Raw genomic sequence first — 25452 nt, 5'->3', positions numbered from 1 at the left:
GCCAGAAACAAAGCCAATGAAAAAGGTTAGTAGAAAGACAGAAAAGGAAGAAAAGAGAGAAAGTGACTTGCAAGATAAGTTAAGTATCTCACCAAACAGTTAAGAACAAATTCTTATTTTCAATGACGGCCTACACCGGCCAAACCCAGACGACGCTGGGCCAATTGTGCACCGCCCAATGGGACTCCCATTCACAGCCGGTTGTGATACAGCCTGGAATCGAACTAGGGTGTCTGTAGTGACGCCTCTGTTCTATAGCACACTGTGGTATAAGGCCTTTGAGAACAAACATGCAAGGTACTATACCATACTATAGTACTGTATAAGCTATGGAGGACACTGTCCAACACTGACAAAGTCCTGAGGAGGGGAGATGGAAGACATATCTTGGTGGTTCTGACCTGTCTCCGGAGGGTGAAACTGGGGTTGCTCTCCTCAAACTTGGACAGGAGCTGGCTGGCCATGGAGCGGACCTTGTTCTCCTTCACCTCCCTCCCCTCACCCACACAGGACGCACTCTGACTGGAGAAGTTGGTTGCCTGTCATGAGAAATAGTGACTTGAGTTATCAGGGCCAAAATAAATGGTATTTTGTCGTATTTGGCGTTGGTGCGCTTAGAATGTCCTTATGAAATGGTAGTTTGATGATAATAACTACCTCCTCCAAGTAACTGCAGACTTTTCGTCTCCTTTTGTACGTTGGGTCAGTATCTTCTAGCTTCTTCTCATCCTGAAAGAAAACAAACAGGCCATAGTATATGACAAAATATTTTCTACTGCACTCAATGGTAAAAAGATTCAACATGAAAGTGAACTAATTAAAAAGAGCCCATCTCAAAAAAACTCTAGAAGAATGATCTGTATTTATACATTTAACTTGTGGAAGGCCCCAATACAGTCCACTTATTCAAATGAAATGACTTTTGAAATGATAACACAGGAAGACTGAAATGGCTCTCAAGTTGCAGGAGTTATCAAGGCAGACAGGCACCTTTGAGAGAGGAGTGTGATTACCTTTGGTACCCTCTTTCTTGGTACCAAGTTCAGAACTTTGTTCATACTTCTGACTGCCTTGGAAGGATAGTCTTCACTGTTTTCGTCGGCCCCTCTAGAATCTGCAAAGAAACACGAGTACATTAAAAGGTATGATATATTCCACGGAGCTCAGTCTTGAATGCCAAATAAAATCAATGGCCAATGTTTTTTTTTACATTATGTCTAAAAGAAACCTAATATTATAGTGTTGGAAGGAACCAGATGGGGCAAGACCATCTGCTTTTCATGAGAAATGCCACCTAAAAAATAAAGGGCTTTTTTGTGGAAACCAATACTGGGAACACTTCACTTCAGATCATAAGAATGTATACAATTATTGCTAAATAGTACATCCTCATTCCGTCATGTGGGAAACCAGCTTTGCTGTGGATAGAGGCAGAGCATGTGACCTCTCAGAGACCATAAAGCTAGTACAACTGATGTTCCTGTGGAAATAATATGCTCTGTTCACCTTAGGCATGTCAGACCAGAAACTGGAGTAAGGTGTAGTGTTTTCTCTCCAGGCATCTGAGACTCAGAAACTATCTGTAAGGTAACCTACACTGTGCTGGGCAGATGTGCATTCCTCTCATGCCAGACAATGTGACTGATAAGGTTGTGCAACGCAGAGGAAGCTAGATGAAATCTCATACCCTCACACACACCGGCTAAAGTGTCTCTAGAAAGACATAACTTATCTGAAAGAAAGCAGGGGTCAGCCCAGAAGCAAAGGGATGAATTACATTAAGGATAGAGACAGCTTGATATGTAAAGAAATGGCCAAAAAAGTGAGAGGCTGGGCTTTTAATACAGTGGACACAGTGGAGTGGTAAGGCCTTCGAGGGTGACAATGACGAGGTGTTAAAGTATGAAGTTTCAGGTTTTGTTATTAGTCGTATGTACGGGCTACACATGGTATACACAGTCCAAATAAATGCTTACTTGCAGGTTCCTTCTCGACAATGCAACAACAATAATAAATAATAAATGATAAGAATACGAAGATGAAATAAATGGCTCAGTAGAATAGAATGAACATTTTACCAAGGGTATAATACAGGAAGGCACAATTTATAGTCCAATATTTACACTCATTATGGGTAATGGGGATAGGGGTGCTAGTATTTAAATTGTGCAGTATTTAGCAATAATAATGAGAGTCTGGTGGCAGCCGTTGTGATGTGGTGTAGCATGAATGTGTGTGTGAGTGTGTGTGTCTACAGGGGGAGCCTGTGGCCAGGGCAGAGCAGTAGGACCATATGCCTCTCCACCCTGTCTGCTCCTCCTAATGAAGTGTTCAGAGCCAAATGCTTCTGCTGCATTTAAAAATAACTCTTGCCATGGGAAGGAGCCTTTTAAAAAAGACCTGATGATATAAAGGGCTGCTACTGTGTGTGTGTGTGTGTGTGTGTGTGTGTGTGTGTGTGTGTGTGTGTGTGTGTGTGTGTGTGTGTGTGTGTGTGTGTGTGTGTGTGTGTGTGTGTGTGTGTGTGTGTGTGTGTGTGTGTGTGTGTGTGTGTGTGCGTGTGCGTGTCTGTGTGGGTGCATATCTGTGTGGATGTGTGCGGGAGTGAAATCTGAAGTCTGGGGCTTCAGGACAGACGTGTCTGCGGGGGGATGGGGTGAGGGGTGTGAGGCGTACCTGAGACGGGGAGGGGGGTGCCGCGGAACAGCTCGTAGAACTTGGAGAGGTAAGTGACCATTCTGGTCTTGTCTGGTTCCTGACCAGCAGCCATCTCCTCCCCAGTGGTGAAGGGCCGGATCCCAAACTCCCGCTCAGCCAGGTCACATGCCAGCTGGAGGTTGTTAGCCGAATCCTCCTCATTCAGCGAATCAAACTCTCTGAGGGAAACCGATTGAAATGATATCACGCAATGTTGTTGTAATGTTGTGTGGGTAACTAGGTGAAGGCTTTATAAGACTAAGCTGGCGTCAACATAGAAGTTATGAAACTGTTCTAGACGAGCAGTGTAGCCCTCACTTTACCATAAAGAAGAAGTCATAAATAACAAACTGCCCGACATACTGAGTGTGACATGTAATACATAGTTATGCTTTCCAAACTCCCTTTCACATACTACAGGGTTTCTCTAAAAGCGGTTGTGTCTTCTGTGTGCTCTGTTTCATCACACCTATCAGTAACAGAGAGAGAGAACTGACATTGGGAAAAAGGCTCTTTGATCAAGCTCAAAAGTCCTTCACACCCACCACTTACATTTACTCTCACACAAAGACGGGCTGTGAGTGAACACCGTCAGAAGGAGACAATATTACGGTGTGGGTGTAAGAAGTGTTGCTATTACTGGTGTCTTGATATAAATGTTAGCCTAATGAGGAAATTCCCCATTACACAATATACCATAGAGGCATTTTATGAGGAGCCAGTCTATCGACCTATAATGATGAAGTGCTACATGCCAGGGTGTGACATGAAGAAGTCTCACACATGGTTTATGAGGAGAAAAGAGAGAGTGCTGAGGTCATTTACAGTTATAGTAAGGTACATGAGACCAGTCTTACTGTGGTGGTTTACAGGGTAGTTGTGTGTTGCAGTGTTTTGCTATACATACATGAGGTGGGATCTGAAGCGGTGGATGAGGGCACAGAGAGCCAGGCCACTCTGCCACGAGGTGGTCAGGTCTGTCACGCTCACGTTCCTGTAGCCCTCGGTCTGTTTCTGACACCACGTCAGCAGCCTCCCCGGCCTGATCTCCGACTCTACACACAGACAGGAACAAGGTGTTCAGTGGGGTGAAAAGGGCGTGAAAAAGGGAGGCACTACCTAAGTTGGTCCAATAAGAAGAACATAGATGTTTGTTTTTCATTGCCCTATTTTCCATTTGTGTGACTGTCCTTGTCTATCAGTGTATCAGTGTTTTGTCACTTGTCATGTGTTGTGTTTTTGTGGAAACCAGGAAGAGTTGCTGATGCTTCTGCGAAAGCTGATGGGGATCCAAATAAATAAAATACTAACCACAACCCAGCTAACAGCCACCCACCCACTCGGCAACACAAACACAGAGCTAACAGGAAGTGAGATCATAGATGTGGGACAGTGACAGCAGGTGACGTTAATGAGAGGTAAGACTGATAAGAGGTAAGTTAGAATAGGGGCTGAAGTATGCATATGACTCTGTCAGGACATGTTGAACCTGTCTGTCATTGTGTAATAGGACCAATGGTTGTGTAACATTGTGTTTAGTGCATTATGTAGAGGCCAGGGTGTGCTTAAAGAGATGCTGTATACATGGCAGAAACATTTTCTGATGATGGAGACAGTACTCATGTTTAACATGATCCATGGGGCCAAAAATATCTTGAAACGTAACCAGCTAGACTTTGTTAGGTCTGGTATCTGAGAACATCCTAAAGATATCACAGATGCGTTTAGCTACTAGTGTATCAAGTCATGTTTTTCCTTTTCACAATACACAGAACCACCAGCTTTGACCTCCAATTAAATGATGAATATATATGGGGGGGGGGGTCTGTACCCTATATGACCCTGTCCACAGTCAAGAGGCTTTACCAAAACTCCCCTCTCACCATGGATCATTGAAAAAACAAACCTCAGATGGCAACTTATTTCCCAAGCAGAGATAAAATGCGGGCCCGTCCCCAGTCTGACACTCCTGTTAGCGAGAGTAAAGGTATGCCTCACTTTAAAGACTGCTGTGGGCCTCTGTCTCAGAACACTCCCAGAGCACAGGGAACGGGAGAGAACTCAATAGAACTACAGTGGAATATCTTCTCCTACCTTTGGGTAAATAGCCACTGAATGAATGAGTGCTGCCGATATTTGGGCCCATGAAACCCAAGGGACTCATCCGTCATCATTTTCAAATGAGTTATTTGAACCAGTTGAATAGACATCACAACATGTTCTGTAGGTTGGAGCCATGCACTGGATCAGAGGTAAGTCCATACTAGACAACGGTATCCAAACACACTGTACTAAAGCCTCCCAACTCCACAGTCTCTCTGGCCTCTCTTGTATCGTGTGTGGCTCACCTCGTCTGGCCAGGTTCACAGGGCGACGTATTGTAGCATTACGCTCCAGAGAGCACGACTTCACTGGCAGCTCTCCATTGATGTACAGGTGACGCACCTGGAAGAAATAACAAAGAGACACAGCTGAGATTTAGGCAGAAGAATAGATAAGAAGAGATAAGAAGACAAGCACAGTCCATCCTTTTTGTGTTAATGTTAAGGGTGAATCTGATATTGGTGACAGCAGAAAGTGAATACTGCAGTAAGCAATGTGATCCTTGAGAACGGCCTTCGTACCTGGTTTTGCCTGACACATGTGGAGATGAGGTTGGGATACCGAGTCCCAGGGTCAATTGTGTACTGCTCAAAGTTTTTGCCAATGTTTTCAGTGGTTGTCTGCGGCAGGATTCTGTAAAGACTCTCCCTGGAGAAATATATATATTTAGTGTGTGTGTGTGTGTGTGTGTGTGTGTGTGTGTGTGTGTGTGTGTGTGTGTGTGTGTGTGTGTGTGTGTGTGTGTGTGTGTGTGTGTGTGTGTGTGCTGACCACTGACCTCTCAGCTAGCACCTCCAGAGGGGTCCTGCCCTCAGCCCACCTTTTCACCATCCAGGCTGAGTCAAAAGCAGCCAGGAAGCCTCTCGCACACCCTGTACCCATTGGCCAGAACGGCTGCACACACAGACACATAACATCAGCATAACAGTACATTTAGCTGAACATGCAGTATTAATGTCCAACCATTTTAAAGCATGATTGAACCCTGTTGTCACAGCCTCCTCACCTCTAACAAGCTGTCCCCAACCAGTGCCACCAGTAGCTGATGTCCGTAGCGTTCTCTGACCAGCGCTGCGTTCTCCGAGGCATACATGCTGGTGAAGTCAAACATGGCCACGTCCGGCTGGCCGCAGGCATTTATGGCAAAGTCCAGCGTGGGAAGCTGGTAGTTGGTGCCAAAGTCAGCGGCTTCGCGGGCGTAACCCAGCAGAGCTTCCTGGTTCACATTCTCACTGCTCAGCAGCATCTCTGTATCTATGTAGTCCTACGAGACAAAGTCAGGGGAATTGTGTTTATGAGAGACCATGACCAAAAGGATGAAGTAAAAGAGGCAAAATGAGATGCAACATTGATACCCCAGGTGTAATAACAGTTATTCAGCTTGTATATTAGAGGACCATTAAAGATGGATGCGCTTTAAATTGTACTGTGACGCCAGTCTCAAAGTCCCACATTGTCTTTATGAATGACTTCATGGGATGGCTCATGCAGAACCCTGGCAATTGAAGTGAGAGCGAGCACTGAGAGGGAGTCATAAGCCAGTGAAATATGTGCTCCTTTAGGGATGTTTATAACACTTAGCTTTCATGGATGTGGTGCCCGCCCGGCTCATGGTCTGTTCAGCTGGCAGACCACCAAGGATGAGATTCCTCCGACCCGGCATCCTCCTCTATTAACTCCTCACCTCTCCTTCTCTCTCCCCCCTCTCGCTATTTCTCTTCCTCTCTCACACACACATCTGAATACACATCTGAATACAACACCCTCGGACAGCAGGACAAATCGGCCCGCGTCTGAATCTAGTTGATGATCCCTAATCTAAACAATGTTTGCTCACATGAATGATGACACCCTTGTCCAGTAGGCTCTGCTTCTTTGCTGTCATGACAAAGTAGTGTGTGTTGTCCTTGTAGTACACAATGTTCTCCAGGTCAATACCTGCAACAAATGACAGACACAGACAGGAAGGTTAAAACCCCCCATGCAGTGGTGGGCTGTCAGGGCCTGCAAGGCCTTCTCTGCTGGCCTAAACATCATCAGAATATATATATTTTTTAAATATATTTTCCCACAAATATGTGTTAAATTATTCCCCAGAGTAAGAGTTATACTCTTCATTTCATAGCTTTCCTCTTGGTTGCACTGCTTCCAGCCCCAGGTTGAGATTTGGAGGGCTGGTCTTTATGTTAGATCTTTTATCCAATCATATTCAGCCATCATGTGTTGCCAGGGGTCTAAAATCTGCCCTCAGGCCTTCAGAATCAACAGTGCGGGCGCTTGTCGCTTATAGTGAATGGAAATGAAAATTTAGTGTCAACCAATCAGCTTTAGAGTTGGCTATTGTACGCCTGCTGGCTGGCTCCAGTGTTACACAGGAGCCAGCTAGCAGGCGTAGTGCGTGCACGTCTTTTGATTGGATTACCAATATTGAGAGGCAGGTCCTATGGAGATCTAGGAAACTGAATTTGATAAACGAATTAATTTGCGTACTACGAAGCTGTTTCAACCCACAATGACGGAAGGAGGAGAAGATATCGATTTGGTCGAGGATATAATTATAATGGCATTCTCAAGACGAACTTTTCAAGAAAAGTTAGACATTGTAAGGAGAGGTCGCCCGACGCCACAAAGCCTGTCACAGGCGGGAAAGGGCTTCGTTCGCTCGCCACTTTCAAAGTTTCAACTACGAGCGCTGTCAATGGCTCACAGGCTCCTTGGCTCCGAGAAGCACTGCAAACTGTACTGCTGGGAATGCCTATTATTTGCAAGTGATCGGTTTGGTGTTTGGAGCCACACTGGCTTTGCAAACTTGAGTTGTCTAACCAAGGCAGCAACGAGACACCAAAGTACGGCTGGGCACTAACAAGCAGTGGTGCTTTTGAAAACTTTTGGGGACACCGGAGTGGATCTACAGCTCAAAGAACAAGCGCGCAGGGCAACGGAGCTGCACAATGAAAAGGTGAAGGGAAATATTGAAAAGACTCATTGATTGTGTCATGTTTTTGGGTAAACACTGTTTACCCAAAAATGTCAATTTGTCAATTTCAAGGTGACGCAACGCCTGGTTATACTGCGTTTCTGTCTAAATGTATAGTGTCTAGAGCCATGGCATCATAATGAGGTGGATTAATTCGGGTGGGACTGTGTAGTACCTCACTGAAGGCCCAGGCCCCAGGCCCACGGCACGCCACTGCCCCCATGATAATGATAGGGTTGAAGATTGCTGTTGTTTGACAATGTGTGGATTTAAGTGCATTCTAGGGGCAGTCTGCTCCTCTGGCTGACTCATTGGCTGTGGGGGATCTCAGGCCCACCTGTTTCCTCTTTGAGGTCCAGGAAGAACTTCTGGTTGAAGATGAAGGCCACACCGCTGATCTCCTCCACCTTGGCCTCGGCCGTGGTGTTCCTGTTGACAAAGTTGGCCGTGATGGCGATGGCCAGCTTACCACGGAACTCCTTCCTCTTGAACCCTGAGAGCGAGAGAAAGGGGGGGAGAGAGAAAGAGGGAGATAGAGAAAGAGAGAGAGGGATAGAGAAAGAGAGAGAGAGATGGGATGTTACTATTCTCTGGCCAGGCCAGCGGAGTCATACTAATCCAGAGGAAATCTAGCACTGAGCTGTAATCACAGGCCAGTTATTTTAGGATCAGAGAGGCTTGTTACCGAGGTGATACTGTTTATATCACCAGGGGAACAAAAGCCTCGGCGGGAGAGTTGGGTCAGTACTAAAATGTTATGATCTAATAAATATGTTTTCCAGGTTGATTAACTTTCACAACTTCAGGTGGAGTAGAGTGCAGCCACTCCTTACATGAACTGGACTATCGTAAGAAAAGGTGCAGTCTCGTTTTTTCACGGTGAGATTTTGCAATAATTATTGGCTGCAATTGCGTACACTTCTGCTATTTAGGATATCAACAACAATAGAACAGAATCAGTTCCTCTTCAGATAGAAACATTGGGGAAATGTAATGCCATCCTCTCACTGATCCTGAATTTTTTTTTTTTTTATGGAGACATTTTAGAGGCTCATTTAACATTAACTTTCTGTGTCCTATCCAGGGCCAAACATAACTGCAGACAAGCCTTAAAATAGACTGAAGCAATGGCTCAGACTTTTAATGCCAGACTGCTATTCACTTGGGTTCCTGTTGCTGCTATTCTCACAATTACAGTTTTATAAAAAGCTGTCTGACTTTTTAAATGACATGCAAAACCTTGCCTTTGTGTAAGAGAATATGGTGATATAATTTTTTTAAAGTCTCTTTGTGGTGTCAAAGCTCTACCAAAGCTCCTAAAGCCTGGTAAAGGCAACCAACCAACCAGCCAATACCCGGGATATGTCACTCCAGGATGTATGTCCCACAGGCCACATGTTAGTATGCTTATAACTGTCCTGGGGAAGAGGAGGGTTCTGCACCAAAGCCCTCTAGCGAAAGAAAACACATCAACATTACCTCTACACCTGTGACTCCGGAAGGAAAGGAAGATGAATGTTCTAATGTGTTCGGCCTCTCTTCCTCCTACAAAATAATGTATGAGCTTCTGAGAGATGCTTTTCTAGGAGGAGGTAGCATTTTAATATGAGCCAGAAATGTTCCATTACGGTCACTGCTAATTCACTGGGGCATTTCCCCCCCGTCACATCCCTCTTTCCAATGCAGCTGTGTTCCTCTCAAACGATTAGCTGGGTACAGAACAGATTGCGGTATATTTAACCCTCCTCTCAGACAGGACTTGCATGGCAGTTCAAAAGTAGAAGGACTTCTAAAAAGAAAGTTTTCCTCGGGCTTTTCGTCATCAGACGATGACCTAAACGCCTCATTGTTTGGAGACAGAAAATGCCCTTTTTAGGAATAAGCATCTGATGTGGATTGGTGAGGAGATGACAGGCATCTGTGAGGGAGAGTCCAACATGCATGCATCAACTGTTGAACAGCATCCAGATGACTACACAAACAGGGTCCCAGATCTTTTTTATGAAGGTACAGAGATATGGTGAATTCATGTGTAACCTTGCCCTTTGAAGGAGAGATTAATGACATAGGGTATCGTTTTACAGAGGCGAGCTTGATTTTATGGCTTCCTAACTTTCTTGGATGAGACTATGCTTTTTTAAATGGATGCTTTGTGTAGCCAAAAGCCGCAGCCAATAACAATCGTATGTTTCTTAGTTACAGTTGTTAGGCTGTTATCCAGACAAAATAATTATATGAGAAAGGTGTCCTGGATATTATTTGAAACAAGCTACTGTCAACAAAGCTACAAAAACATACTTTTCAATATAGAAATTGTGTTTGAAGGCGCTCCAGATAATATCCAACTGCAATTTAACTTGGAGCTAAATTTAGCTTTCGAATAAGTAGTGTTTAGTAAACATATTGAGCAATCTCAGAGAGAGCCATTCCACGGATGTCATCACATGATATCATATACAGTACCATATCACCATATCCTATGTCTGGGGTCAGGTCATTAACGGAATGTAGATATACTCTGCATGGATACAACCTGTCACCCTCCCATCCCTCCAGAGATCTCACCTTCCAGGGTATTTCTCCTCCCATCAGCCCCCACCACCACGTCAAAGTCAATGTTTGCCACGGGGTGATCGGCAGGCCTGATCTCAGCTCTCCAGCCAGGCCCTGAAACACAGACAGAGGAGAGGAGAGAGAGCAGGAAGGGAGGAGAGGAGGGGAGAGAGGGTCAGTACAGTTCCACATTCACAGGGACACACACCTCAAACAAACATACTTATCAGTATACAAACGGGTAGAGTTCAACCCAGATAGAGAGAATGAGAGGACATGGGCTAGAGAAACAGACACAATATTTACTTGGTTGCTCTTTTGGCCTGTTATTTCTGGGGAACAATATTTATGATGCCTATCAACACCAGTGGGGAAAAGGCTTTGCTAATCCTGACAGCTCTCAACAAAGAGGGTGACACAGAGGTCACACACATTGTGTCATTTAGCTCAGCAGACTATACCGTGCTGTAATTATATAAGATGTTGATTAATGTGGGGGGGCAGGTAGCCTAGTGGTTAGCGTGTTGGGCCAATAACTGAAAGGTTGCTAGATCGAATCCCCGAGCTGACAAGGTAAAAATCTATCGTTCTGCCCCTGAACAAGGCAGTTAACCCACTGTCCCTAGCACGTCATTGTAAATAAGAATTTGTTCTTAACTGACTTGCCTGGTTAAGTAACAAATTAAATAAATAAATAAAAATGTCAGTCTCACTTGTACTGTATAATTGATACCAGGGCGTTAGCCATCTACAGTATATAATTCAGTACATTTTAGCACGTAGTGGATCAAATGTGGTGAATGATGTCAGCCACAGAGGCAGTGTGAGACCCCAGCAGCGTTGGGTTGGCTGTCGATCCGCTGTGTAATATCACCATGTCAAAAATGCATTCCATCATGTCAAGGACACCGAGCACCCTGTGACAGCAAAAGTAGGGGGACCATTCTGTATCCAAATTTAGTAAAGACTCTTGTTTTTATCAGTTGGTTGACGTCGCTGTCGAGGCCACATGGGATAGCTAATGACCTCCAGTCCAGGAGTCCAATCAACAAAGCTCTGTAGGAGGGAGGGGGGTCAAGTGTAGAGCTATTTCAGATAGCCAGCCTTTCAGCTCGGCGCCACATCACCACACACCCCGTAGTGTTCACATCTTGAAGCAACTAGTACTGTACTGTTATAAGAACTTAGCCGAGGTGGCACGGTTGTAATTACACTGGCTAATCAGCTCATAATTAACTTCCATGGCCGTAATTTGGCTCTGCTGCTCCTTAAACAAAGCCACTAGGTCTGCTCTGCTCACTGAATTTACTGTGTGCTTTGCTCAGCAGCAGCCATAAAATAACATTAGCATCTGGGGAGGTTGCTAACCATTAGCAGCTGAATAGGAATGGCGAAGCAATGATTATGACTTTTAAACATTTTGATTCCCATGGCAATGCAAATATCAAAAAAAGGGTGATCAGTGCACTGCTGTAACAGTGCTGCTGTTTACTGCTGGTTGCCAAGGAGATACACTGTTGAATGGGGAGGCAGAACTACTCCAAAAGGTACTAGTTATGGACTTCAGTAACTCCCTGTAGCTCAAGGTACAGTGATGTAAAGCAGCGGAATGCATGGTGTGGGAGAGAATATACTGTGTTGGGATCCTCTGGGCAGCCACATACAGATGTAGGATCTTAATTTGATCCCCCTGTTGCAGGAGAACTTTCCTGCAATGCAGGAAATTTTAAACTTGTAATGTATTTGACGTTTTTCAAAAGGCTTCTGAAGTTGGTCATTTCCACTTTGAAATTTCAGACTTGATTTTCCCTTAAGAAAAATGTATCAATCTCTACAAAAATGTCCATTAATTATAATCCACATAACAATTCACATTCCCTGTTGCTGCATGATTATTTTCCTGCTGTAGCAAACTGGCTCAAATTAAAATCATCTGTAACAGTCTTACTGTTGCAAGGCTCATGTTAATGTGCACTGTTGATGTTCTCCAAATGCATTGCATGAAGCCCTTCAACCCCAACTAACCTGTCTGATATTGGAAGTCTGGTCCCAGATGCTGTAACCTAGCCCTTGCCTGAACCCCTGAACTACAGCCAAAAGACCCAAAATTGTTAGCAGGAAGGAGCAGGGATGATGGGTTGATGAGTATTAGGCCAATGTTGATGGAGTTCAATGGACATACAGCTACTGTAAGTGACGGCCTGTAAGTGGGCTGTCACTCACCGTCATTCTCCTGGTTCTCTGGAGGTTCCAGCAGTTTGACAAACTCCACATTGACATGGAACTCCACAGCTATGAGCAGGGCGATCTTCAGCAGCATGAGCTGGAGCTGACGAATACCTGGCAAACACAGACAAGAATCAGGAGTTCTTAGAACCATGCAAGAAACCCAGCTGTATTTTATGCATTATCTAATACAGTACCTAGTACATGCACACTGCACAGGCATCCATGCATTTACACATTATACACACAACAAAACTTGGCCTTTGGCCTCACTTTGGCCTCACTTGAGAGCTGTATAAAGATTTGCCTTCAACACCAGCATTTGGCAGCTCTGCTTTGTATCTCTGTAGCTAAGAGCAGATGGAAGTTTCACCTTCTATGGCTAACAACCATGACATTATGCAATGGAAGGGATTGGCAGCATCAAGGTTACCAGACAAAAAATTGCTTTGGAGGGGAATAGGATACAATAGCATAATCATAGGCTGAATCTAACAATATCAATGAGCAAAATATTCCATTGCAAAAGTAAATACATGTCGGGCTATAGGAAATGGCTGTTATTAATCACAACTGCTATGGCTGTACGTGCAGAAAGGTTTCCTGATGAAATGCTTACCCCACATGTAAAAGTACTTACTGATGTGGTCTATGGCTCCAGCACAGAATTTGCCGTAGAACTTCTTGGCCCCGAGGCCCTTGAGGTCGTGGATGGTGTAGGGCCACAAGTGCAGCACGTTGTTCCTGGAGAAGGTGTCCCTCTTCTCAATCACCACCACCTTGGCCCCCAGCAGAGCCAGCTCGATGGCCGTCCGCAAGCCACATGGGCCTCCCCCGATGATCAGGCACTGCAGGGACAAGAATGACAGAGGGACACCATTATCATTATGAGTGCAAATAAAGGACTCAAAATTGTGTTTCATAGTCACATTTCTGTTACACAAAATACAATACATGTGTGCATCATAACCATATGCCTGTCAAAGAGATCATATACTGTAACGTGCCTTATCACCATCATAAATAATACTTACTGAAAATAGAACCATTGTTTAAACCTGCAGACATACTCAATAGCAGATTAAATATGAGGGGATGAGTTGAGTGTTTATTGTATATTGCCAAGTAAAGTGCCTGGGGTGGATGTTTATGGTGACAGTATGTTGTGTGTTACTCTGACCCAGCGCTGGGAGAGTATGTCATTACCTCAACCGTAGATCCTTATTACAGCCTAGCCATATCAAAGACATGATTCATGCATCTGCCTCACTCATCTGCCTCACTCTAATATGCATGAAGTCAGTTATTTTGGGTTAAAGGATCCTTCTGAGAATGTGTGGTGAGAACATGACTTCATCCAGCCTTCTAGAAAGGGTGAGAAGGAACATTTTTGGAGTGTTAGTTCTTCGGAGGAATATTCTCACCATCCAACCACTCCTGAGTCAGACAGTAGCCCCTGCAGTGGCAAACGAGTTGGGCGGCTTCCTGTTTCCTTAACCTTATAACCAATCAGAGCCTCTCTCAACCAGGCTCAGCCATCTCAGCCCACTGTGACCTTTTCATTTTAGATCCCTTATTTCCTCCCCAGCCCAGTCAACCCACACACCTGACCTCTAAATCCCCCCTGTGTGCAGGGAGGGCCAGCAGTATATTTGAACAGCGGGACTCACTTCCTGTCACCCTGTGTGTTTGCCTGAAGAGCCACAGGAACTCACAGGAGGTGTCAATCCGATCAATATTGTGACACGGTTGTGCTTCAGCCCCAGCTTCGGGGGCCTTATCATGTTTGTATACTGGGTTCTGTGCTGAATGGGGTGTACTCTCTCTCTCTCTTTCTCTAGCTCTCTATCCTTCCTTCTCTCTCTCATTCTCCCTCTCCCACTCTCTCCTTCACTTTCTCTCCCCCCTCTATCCCCACCCCCTTCTCTCTCTCTCTCTCTCGCTCTCTCCTGCTCTCTCCCGCTCTTTCCCAGGGTGCTGTTTACAGAGCTAAACGTGCCAGCTGCCCAGATCACACCATAAATGGTACCACTGCTCCCAGCAATAAAAATAATATTGGGCTTTAGTCATTCTGTTTTCTCATTCTGCGTGTGTGAGTCTGCTGCAGGGTGTCATCAGAAGGCAAAGGAGAACATAACATTAGCAGCCTAGGGGTAAGAGTATGAGGTATTCAATACTCATCAGGTATACTAGCTAAACCCAGGTGGCTGCACGTGGCTGTGTCTGAACAGGCCTGGCCCAGTTCTTTTCATCACGAGGAGTGATTAAAGTGAATGGGCTCTTTAACCAATGTCAGACAAATCAGACAGTCACTGAGACGTGCCAGGTGTGTTAAGCACCACCGCCACAGATGAAAAAGAAAAAAACACGTGGAACAATGCCTTATTCACAAACACAGAACAACATCAGCTCAGTTTATTCAGATGTGCCTAACCACACATCCCACAATGTGGGGTATTATCAAACCTGATATGAACTAGATAATCACTATCAAAGCATTACTTTTGTTTTAGTCTGTCTCTATGGTGCTATGAGAGATGAGCGGTTTGTTTTTCCTGTTTCTATGCAGGGCTGTGTTATCGCAGATGGGAGGGCTTCCTGAGGGCCAGTGAGTCAGATCACAGCTACTTCCTGTCTGTACCCCACCTGTGACCTCACCCGCTCACCCGCTCACCCTCACCAGGAGTGGAAGACCCCGCCCCCCGCCTCACCTTTCACTTCTCTCCCGTTCATTACATTACTGCACCTGGAGCCCTATTAGCTGGCAATCAAATCAAAATCAAATCAAAGTTTATTGGTCACGTACACAGTTTATCATACTCACTTCATGCAGAATGTACACTGGAGGCCAACTCAAACATGCTTATCAAAATGTAAAGTGGACACAATGTCAGGCAGTTGGAAATTATTGTCTCCTGGAATCCTGATCAATCTATAGAGCTCAAGACTATAGGATACTGCTGAACAAAACATTATCTTCCATAACTGCACTGTTTTTGAATGAGTACAAATGACTCGTTAAACTCTACAGCTCATCTCTTTAAGGAGTATAGTATGTCCTCTAAGGTCTAAGACATTAGCTGACTGGTGGTCTCTAGTGTGTACATGCTGTCCAGCCACTTCAACAGGCCAGCCAGGTTAGATTGACAGGAACACCCCCCAACACTGGGCTGAGTGGAGCTCCTTAACACACATGCTTATTCTGGCTTCACCGGAGTAAAACAAACTGACTGTGTGAGTGAGCGAGCGGAGCCTGTGCACCTGCAGACATGATGTGATGCCTCACTAGCTTGGCCCAGTGTACGGCGCTGTTTTAGGACAAAACGTCAGACTTAAGGTACTCAATCAACTGAGAGAGACCACCGGGAGAGCCACAACATGAACTGGCAACCGTCGCAAACAGCCATCTGGGACTTCATGGAAATTAGAACAGGAGAAAAGGAACAATACTCCTGACTGGGCATGAAATAGGCCTGAGAAACAGGCAAGGAGGGCACAGTGCGTCTCTGAACTTTCAAATCATACCGTAGAAGGTTCCATACAGTGAATTATTTGCTCAGTGGAAGCACAATTTTCCACAGTATCAAACCATATAATTAAGGGAAAATAGGTCCATCTGTCAAGATGTCACAATTGTCAAGGGAGGATGCCAAGCATGGAAATGTTGATGACACGCTGTTCAATGATGGGCCATCTAGGGTGAGATTTACGAGCATGACAAAGACAACCTGTTATAAAGGAGAGCTCCTCTACAATGAGGGGGGAAATAATCCTTAAAAAACTGTTGTTCTGTCTTTAATTCTAACCCGCATTCAGTGGGTTGTGAAGTAAAGAGTTCATGTCTTCACTGTAGTTTAGTCTAAAGGGCAGGAGACTGGGGAACTGAATAACAAGGTAATAAACAATAATACAATGAAAACGTTTCCATGTGCTTCATACATGAGGTATGTGCCAACATTATACAGGATAACAGTTCACATAAGAAAAAGGAAATTAAATGTAGCACTTATGATTGAAGGCATTTCATGAATGCAAAACCATTCCAAACATATTACCGAGCTCAAGGAGCTTTGTGTTTGCACAACTGAGACTACAAATTATCATGCTACTTGCCATATGATTTAACTAGGCTATTATTGCAATGACAGTATGTGTCATAATGTGGAGTTTGATTGCCTGATAATTATAATGCTTAAAAATGCAGAGAACAGACAAATCAGTCCCTTAATAGAAAACAGTGTCTGTATTTTGCTGAGGTATACTGGCGCTGAAGTGCAGGTCAAGAGCTCACCTTCAGGACATAGCCGGTTCAAATAGTTTCCATAGAATCTGGCACTGGACAGCGGCACCGCCCTGGAAAACTAATCGTCTCTCTCACTGGGCCTCTTCCCACTTCAGCTCACTTCTCCAGACCTCTCAGATGAGACGAGCACAAAGCAACTCTGATACTAATAAAATAAGCTTGTCAGATCTCGGGCTCAAGAAGCCACTTCAATAGGCCTAAAGCGCTTACATTTAACAGCATAATCAGTGAAATAGACTAAGCCCAGTAACATATGTTCTCTGATAATTCTGTTCAGTGTTTCTGCTTCGTATTTAAAAAAATAAATACAGGCCTTCATTGTGTTCCTCATTAAAAACGTGTATATATAAGAAACCAACAGTACGTGTGTGTCATTAGCATTATAGCCAGCTGTATGCAGTAACAAACTGGGGATGACTTCATATCCTATACAGATTGTAGCTTGTAGATTGTAGATTGTGGAGGCTGGGTGAGGAATGTTAAAACATTATTATTCCCTGTGAACCGCCACCAAACCCTAACGCATCGCTTACGCCATCCACTCCTTGTGAAGAAAGTAAAGTAAAGAAATTTATCAAGTTGTGGCAGGTGGGCTGCAATTAATCACAACAGGAGAGCCATATGCTGTACCACTATCTGTGGGAAATGTACGTCAATTATTTTACTCCTTAAATCTCCTATTCTGTAAACAGACTTGAAACGTAAGAAGAGAGGGTAAGTTGAATTCTAGCCTCAATTTTGTTACAAGGTCATTCCTGTTTCCATCCACACAGCCAGCGTAAATCAAATACTTACGTGAGTCTCTCCTACTGTACCAACAGTATGGTTAATTACCCAGAACTCAGAGACTGTACTGTACATCTGTTTTATTACTTTGATCAATAAGGCCATTCTACGCTGTCCTGTGGCTTGTCAGACTGAGGAAACCTAGCTGAAACTCTTTGGCACGGGACTAAAGACAATCAGACACTTTAATGAAAGGTTCAATAGAACTGGTATAGCACCTAATCATGGCATACTCTCAGATCAAGGGGGTATATGGTGTTCCAACCTGGTTTATAGCTGGTATCAGAGAGAACTTGTAAAACCTGTCTTATTTTGGATAACTTAAAACACACTTTAATAATATCTGGGCAGGGATCCAACCTTTCAGGAGGGCCCAATAAAGAACACCGCCCCCTCAGTAGAACCAAGGAAAATAATCACACTTGCAGAGTGATGCTGTCTGTGGATGTGTGTTATGAAAGCATTCTGGTGACTGATTGAGGGTGCTGTAAGAGGCAAGACTTTGTAGAGCTGTGGATGAGGAGGAATGAGGATAGTGCGGAAGTGAGGGAGGGAGTGAGTTACAGTAAAGGCGTTGGCATGCTTCCCAGCCGAAACAGTTCGGAAGAGTTTGTGAATATATTATGATGACATTTTGTGGTGTTTTTTGTTCGTTTTGGAGGGTTTTTTCGCTGTTCTGGCACTTTTAGAAAAATACTGCGTCTGCAACCAAACATCTTAGATGTAAAATTGCCCAACTAATTTATCCTCTGCAAAAACGTCAAAATTAATGACAGATTTGTTGAGTTATTTTAGATAAATTCTGACTATTTGAGGAAGTATATACTGGCTGTGGGGTCTTAAAATGTACAAACAGTACGTTTGCCACTTTTTTCTAGTTTTTCAAGGGACTATGTAGGCATGCTTGTTCGGTTCGCCTCGGTGAGTTCGAACTGGCACCAACCGAAATGAAGCATGCAGACGCCTTAAGTGTCTGTGTGTTTTTATTTTATTTATTTTTTTATGTGTGTGTGTGTGTGTGTGTGTGTGTGTGTGTGTGTGTGTGTGTGTGTGTGTGTGTGTGTGTGTGTGTGTGTGTGTGTGTGTGTGTGTGTGTGTGTGTGTGTGTGTGTGTGTGTGTGTGTGTGTGTGTGTGTGTGTGTGTGTGTGCTGAGATAAACTTCGAGTTCTGTCTGATCAGGAGAACACACTTTCTCAGCTGTAGAATATGCGCCAGCTGCAGTAAAGGATAGTAGAGGATTTAATGTGTCCTGACAGGTACAGTTTAAAGTGATGACCACGACGTTACCTAAGTCACTACCCTCCCTATGACAGAGCACTTCTCTACTAAGGAAGGACAAACTGCCGATTGTCTAAAACCGATTACAGCTGGGAAAAATGCAGAGAATCAGTCACACCTCACTATTGTGACTTGAGTCCGGATTAATCATAAGCCAATGGGTCAGACCAGTCATACAACTCACAGCCACACAAAGAGAATGAAATGCATAACATTCATAAATATTACTTCCACATGAATATATTGGGATCTTATTTCAAACTACTGTAGGGTGTGCACTGTGCAATGTCAAGTCAATTTTCACGCTGATGGTCTTGGAGTTCTTTGTCTCTTTTGTCTCCAAAGACTTCCATGAAACAGAGCTCTGTCTACAGTGTGTCAATAATACCAAAGGTATATTCAACACCTCTGTATGATACAAAGCAAGTGTTCTTAGAATGTCATGGTGAATGGCTGTTAGCTTACCTTGGTGCCCACACAAGCCTGGCCCTTCTTGTACTCCTTGTGGCAGGTTCTCTTGTCCAGTTTGGTCCAGAGGGCCTTGGCCTTCCAGGAGGTGAGCCTGGTCTTCAGACTACAGTAGAACGTCTCATGGTCCTGAGGGTCTAGATCCAGCAGCCTGCACAGGAGGTTGAAGGACTGCAGGGTGCCCTTACAGGTGGAGGCCTGGATGAAATTCTCAAACAGCTTCCCTGCCTGGTCCTTTTCCTCCTCTGTCTCCCCCATCTTCCCCAGCAGGAGTGCAGGGTGCTTGGCTGGTGCTGGCTTGCTTTTCCTCCTCTCTCCCTCTCCCCAGCTGTCTCAGTGGCTACACCCACAGCCTGGCCCCCATGGTCATGCCCAATCTGAGGAGGTACAGAGAAAATATATTGAGTCTGATGTCATCGCACGGCCTTTAGAAGTGTAGAATCCTTAACAGATGGCTTTATGGAACAGTGGAAAATTGTTTAAACAGTCAAATATTGGACAGGAAAAGGGGCAACCCTCCATAAAAAAAATATTAGTTTTATTAGGTAAGTTTAAAAAGTTGACGTTTCGGCTTTCAATGGCCTTTCTTCAGAATAATCACAGAGGGAATAGACTAGTTGATATAGGGCATGGGGAAGATAATTAGGGAGACAGTCAATTAATCAGCCTGCAACAATCACTGGTTTTCTACAGAACAGGTTTCATTGCATTTATTTCATTTCAAATCATCACTGACTTACAGATTGAAACATTTGGCATTAGATAATGCATTGTAACATTTCCAATGTAAGAATAGATGTGTTTGAACTCTCATAGAACGCATTTTTACTTGCTGCCAAACTAATACCGCATGCCATACTAACTGATTGTTTCTAGATAGATCCTGGGATAATGATTGTCTTCATTTCTGGACAACAATGGACTGTAAAAGAGTGCACATTTCCAAAAGTCACTGCCAAAGTTCAAAAGCTCAAAATAGAAACCTGTTTCAAAACATGCAGTATTCCCATTTCTATGAACTAAATGACATACAGAAGGTCATACAGTAACACAGAGAATATCAACACATTAATGAATCATGACTTCCATCTACAAAGAACAGTTTGTTTCATTCTAATGACCAAACCTATGGATAAAAATACCAGACAGCTCATTGAGGTCAGACAGTTCTGTCCATGCCTGTTTGCACATCACTGACTTGGCACTAGTGGACACGGACATACTGCTAATCAGGGAGAAAAAAGTGCTTGTCTTGCGGTTTTCGCTCTCCAACTGAAAACTGGACAGATGTAAAAATAATAATAATAATAATAATAATAATAAATTAAAAGTAATTTGCAGAAGAGGGACATCTCCTACCCCTGGATATACTACCTAGAGTTGTAGACTGGTCTCATAGGTCTGCATTACATAGTAAATGTACAACCGGAACACTCAAATTAGTATGAGTGATATGCATTTTTACTAATTAGCAGATTTGCAACTACTTACTACTTTTGAGCTACTTTGCAATTACTTAGCATTTTAGCTAACTCTTTCCCTAACACTAACCTTAACTCTTTTAGCTAACCCTAACCCTAACCTAACACCTAACCTTAACCCTAATCTTAACCTTAACCCCTAAAAAACAAATGTTAGCATTAGCCACCTAGATAACATTAGCCACAACAAATGGGAATTTGTTACATATTAGAGGTTTAGCAAATGCATAACATATTGTATGAATTGCAATACGTAATTTATCAATGAATTGTCATTCTTAACATATCATACAAACATCTACAAATTAATACATACCATACGAAACGTAACACACACTAAATGTAATGTCCACGGATGTACGTACATAATAATACGAAATGCTCTGAGACCATGTTGAGAGCTGTGTATTTTTTTCGCTCCCCTCTAGGATTTCAATGCCGTTGAATTCCCTACGATAATATTGATATCTCGACAAGTCCGAAGGATAAAAGTGAAACAGAATATTAGTTTGAGGACAACCTCTCTGTATCATTGAGTGGCCAGGGTGGTACTCAGGCCACACCTTAACTGAGAGAGACCCGAAAACTCTTCATTAATTATGATTTAGGCTCACATGTGCTTACTTTTACTTTTAGCATTACCCTCACGTACCATATATTGAAACATGAAACTGACACAAGAAAAATAACCCAATCCCCTCCTTAAAAAATCATGCCAGGGAATCCACACCAGAGCACAACATCAAAGCAAAACATGGAAACTTCTCCTAAAAATATGGTAACGTTTTGGGTGGGGACCATGGCTTCTGTGAGGTTTGGGAACAGCAATCATTTGATATTCAAATCATCCATGGAGAGAGCTGGCCTGTGCTGGGCTTGGCCAAGGGAGAGGTGAGCCCAGCCCAGCAGGACCTGCTGCAGTGCCGTCCCCCACTCTCCACCTCAACTAACACTACAGGGCCTGGGGGATGTACACTATATATACAAAAGTGTGTGGACACCCCTTCAAATGAGTGGATTCGGATATTTCAGCCACACCCGTTGCTGACAGGTGTATACAATTGAGCACACAGCCATGCAATCTCCATAGCGAAACATTGGCAGTAGAATGGCCCGTAATGAACAGCTGAGTGACTTTCAACCTGGCACCGTCATAGGATGTGACCTTTCCAACAAGTCAGTTTGTTAAATGTCTGCCCTGCTAGAGCTGCCACGGTCAACTGTAAGTGCTGTTATTGTGAACTGGAAATGTCTAGGAGCAGCAACGGCTCAGCCGCGAAGTGGTAGGCCACACAAGCTCACAGAATGGGACCACCAAATGTTGAAGCGCGTAGCTTCACTAGTTCCAAACTGCCTCTGGAAGCAAAGTCAGCACAATAATTGTTAGTCTGGGGCTTCGTGAAATGGGTTTCCATGGCCGAGCAGCCACACACAAGCCTAAGATCCCCATGCACAATGCCAACCGTCAGCTGGAGTGGTGGAAAGCTCAACGCCATTGGACTCTGGAGCAGTAGAAATGCATTCTCTGGAGTGATGAATCACGCTTCACCATCTGGCAGTCCAAAAGACAAATCTAGGTTTGGCGAATGCCAGGAGAACGCTACCTGCCCGAATGCATAGTGCCAACTGTAAAGTTTGGTGGAGGAGGACTAATGGTCTGGGGCTGTTTTTCATGGTTCCGTGCTAGACCCCTTAGTTCCAGTGAAGGGAAATCTTAACGCTACAGCATACAATAACATTCTAGACAATTATGTGCTTCCAACATTGTGGCAACAGTTTGGGGAAGGCCCTTTCCTGTTTCAGCATGACGACACTGTGCACAACGCGAGGTTCATACAGAAAGGGTTTGTCGAAATCGGTGTGGAAGAACCTCACTAATGCTTTTGTTGTTGAATGGAAGCAAGTCCCCGCAGCAATGTTCCAACATCTAATGGAAAGCCTTCCCAGAAGAGTGGAGGCTGTTATAGCAGCAAGGGTCATGTAGTGTATCTGCTCTGCTGCCTACTGGAGTTGGGCCGAGTGACACCACCTCTCCTCTTCCACTGTGCAGCAGTTGTTGAGAGAACGATATGCCATCTGTCCATTAAGAAACGTGTTATTATGTCACTGACACATGATAAGCAACTCCATAAGTGAGACTTGTCTTCTGTTGTCAAGTCCTTGAACCAAGTCTTAGTTCTCAGGCAGCTTTCAGGGATGCGTTTTGGGAAACAACTCTAAATAGTCATAAATAAAAGGAAAAACCACTCAAAAACTATCTTTAGGTATTTTTTTCATTAGTCCACTGTTGATACAGTCTCAAAATGTTTTGCATGTCAGCAGTCAAGTTTTCAAGAGATAGGATTTTCAAGAAGCAAAGTGTCACTCATGATGATGCATTTTGGGACTATATACCGTGGACTAATGAAAAAAATAACAAAATATAGATTTTTCCTGGAACATGAGCACTATTTGTGGTCACTGAAAACAGTTCTCATACAAACAAAATCCTCCTATCTTACAGAATCCTGTTTGGCCCAAACTAGCTGTATATTTTGCATCCTGTTCACTATTGTTGTTTCTTTGCCTTACAGTCATTCATCCTGGATAATGGGATGCCAGCTCGTATTGAGGACAATGTGGGAGGGGTGTCAATTTCTGTCCCCCAGGCTGATACACACACAACATAGTGACCCCCGGCTCCTGTCCCAGTGTCAGACACAAAACCCTATAGGCCTCTCTCTGGAGACAGCCAAGCCACAGACCACATTCCAACGCTACATGCCTCACATAGCACTGAACTGCTCTATCAACAAGGAACCAGAGGCAACGCCTACCGAGCTCTGTCAATGGTTCAACCACAGTTATCCAATGGCGTGCTCATGACTCTGGGCCCATTCTGTAGTCCTTTATCAGTGTGTTTTTGTGATATAATGTTTATGAGTGCTGAGGGATGGCTGGGAGGGGCTCAGCATAGCATACAGGTGCTTAAATTAGTTTGGGGCAGGGTCATTTGTTTATGCAAAGGGTGTATTATTATGCTGCTGTGGGGTAAGGTTGTTCCCTTTGCCCTGCAAGGTGTGGTACAAGACAACATCTGCATTCACACCATTGTTGAAATAACAACAGCAAATGGTGAGAAAATCCTGCAGTGGATGGAATGAATGGCCCGCTTTGTCCTCTGGTTATATTGGTCTTGTTGGATGTGACCACATGATGGTATTTGCAACAGTTCTTTCTGTATAGATTTCATAATAAAAACTTAAGGACTTCTGTTGAACTACAGTAAACAACCGCTTGGGCTTCCATTAACAAGTAGTTGTACTCCCAAAACAACATTTCAGGAAGCAATTTTAATATGTGGCTATCACAATATCAGACCATTTCCAACTAAGATATACAGTAACTACAACTTCTGCTTGGAAAGTTGAAATACAACCGGGGGTTTGTGCTCCAAGCTTCACAAATTGTTTAAAAAGCTATAGTATTAACACCTGCTGGGGAGGTCTTTCTGTGTTGGTTAATGGAAGCTAGCACACACTGCCCTTACTGCGCCTTCGGAAAGTATTCAGACCCCTTGACTCTTTCTACATTTTCTTTCGTTACAGCCTTATTCTAAAATTGATATTTTAACTATTTTTCCTCAGCAATCTACACACAATACCCCATCATTTCAAAGTGAAAAAAGGTTTTTAAATAATATTGCAAATGTATAAAAAATATATAAAAAACAGAAATACCATATTTACATAAGTATTCAGACCCTTTGCTATGACACTCGAAATTGAGCTCAGGTGCATTCTGTTCCCATTGATCATCCTTGAGATGTTTCTACAACTTGATTGGAGTATTTTTGATAAATTCAATTGATTGGACATGATTTGGATAGGTACACACCTGTCTATATAGGGTCCCACAGTGTGTGTCATAGCAAAAACCAAGCCATGAGGTCAAAGGAATTGTCCGTAGAGCTCCGGGACAGGATTGTGTCAGGGCACAGATTTGGGGAAGGGTACCAAAAAATGTATGCACCATTGACGGTCCCCAAGAACACAGTGGCCTCATCCCTCTTAAATGGAAAATGTTTTGAACCACCAAGACTCTTCCTAGAGCTGAGCAATTAGGAGAGAAGGGCCTTGGTCAGGGAGTTGACCAAGAACCTGAATCTAGAGTTCCTCTGTGGAGATGGGAGAACCTTCCAGCAGGACAACCATCTCAGCATAAATCGGGCCTGGTAGAGTGACCAGACGGAAGCCACTCCTCAGTAAAAGGCACATGACAGCCCGCTTTGAGTTTGCACCTAAAGACTCTCAGACCATTCGAAACAAGATTCTCGGGTCTGATGAAAGCACGATTGAACTCTTTGGCCTGAATGCCAAGCATCACATCTGGAGGAAACCTGGGACCATCCCTACAGTGAAGCATGGTGGTGGCAGCATCATACTGTGGGAATGTTTTTCAGCGGCAGGGACTGGGAGACTAGTCAGGATCAAGGCAAAGATGAACGGACCAAAGTAGAGAGATCCTTGATGAAAACCTGCTCCATAGTGCTCAGGACCTCAGACTGGGGCAAAGGTTAACCTTCCAACAGGACAACGAC

At 43.9% G+C, this 25452-nt stretch overlaps 1 protein-coding gene across 13 annotated transcripts in view; it reads right to left on the bottom strand.

The window, feature by feature from the left end:
- Positions 1-25452, bottom strand: part of LOC129852704 (F-actin-monooxygenase mical2b-like) — a 49680-nt gene that overhangs the window by 9660 nt on the left and 14568 nt on the right. For all 13 annotated transcript variants that reach the window (XR_008759038.1, XM_055918306.1, XM_055918301.1 and 10 more), the window contains exons 2-16: positions 19390-19769; positions 13197-13404; positions 12554-12670; positions 10343-10444; positions 8115-8270; positions 6638-6738; positions 5807-6064; positions 5579-5694; positions 5322-5448; positions 5046-5142; positions 3605-3752; positions 2677-2876; positions 1014-1114; positions 658-729; positions 402-539 (exon numbers count right to left, since the gene is read on the bottom strand). Coding sequence is in view for 12 of the 13 variants with exons in the window: in XM_055918306.1 (XP_055774281.1) it covers positions 402-539; positions 658-729; positions 1014-1114; positions 2677-2876; positions 3605-3752; positions 5046-5142; positions 5322-5448; positions 5579-5694; positions 5807-6064; positions 6638-6738; positions 8115-8270; positions 10343-10444; positions 12554-12670; positions 13197-13404; positions 19390-19650 (2202 nt within the window). In the remaining variant the exon portion in view is untranslated. The remainder of the gene's footprint in view (positions 1-401; positions 540-657; positions 730-1013; positions 1115-2676; positions 2877-3604; positions 3753-5045; positions 5143-5321; positions 5449-5578; positions 5695-5806; positions 6065-6637; positions 6739-8114; positions 8271-10342; positions 10445-12553; positions 12671-13196; positions 13405-19389; positions 19770-25452) is intronic.

Source organism: Salvelinus fontinalis, chromosome 4 (assembly GCF_029448725.1).
Source record: "Salvelinus fontinalis isolate EN_2023a chromosome 4, ASM2944872v1, whole genome shotgun sequence".
In the NCBI taxonomy this organism is placed as follows: domain Eukaryota; kingdom Metazoa; phylum Chordata; class Actinopteri; order Salmoniformes; family Salmonidae; genus Salvelinus; species Salvelinus fontinalis.
The sequence above is the reverse complement of the archived record's forward strand: the minus strand, read 5'-3'. Positions and strand labels throughout refer to the sequence as shown.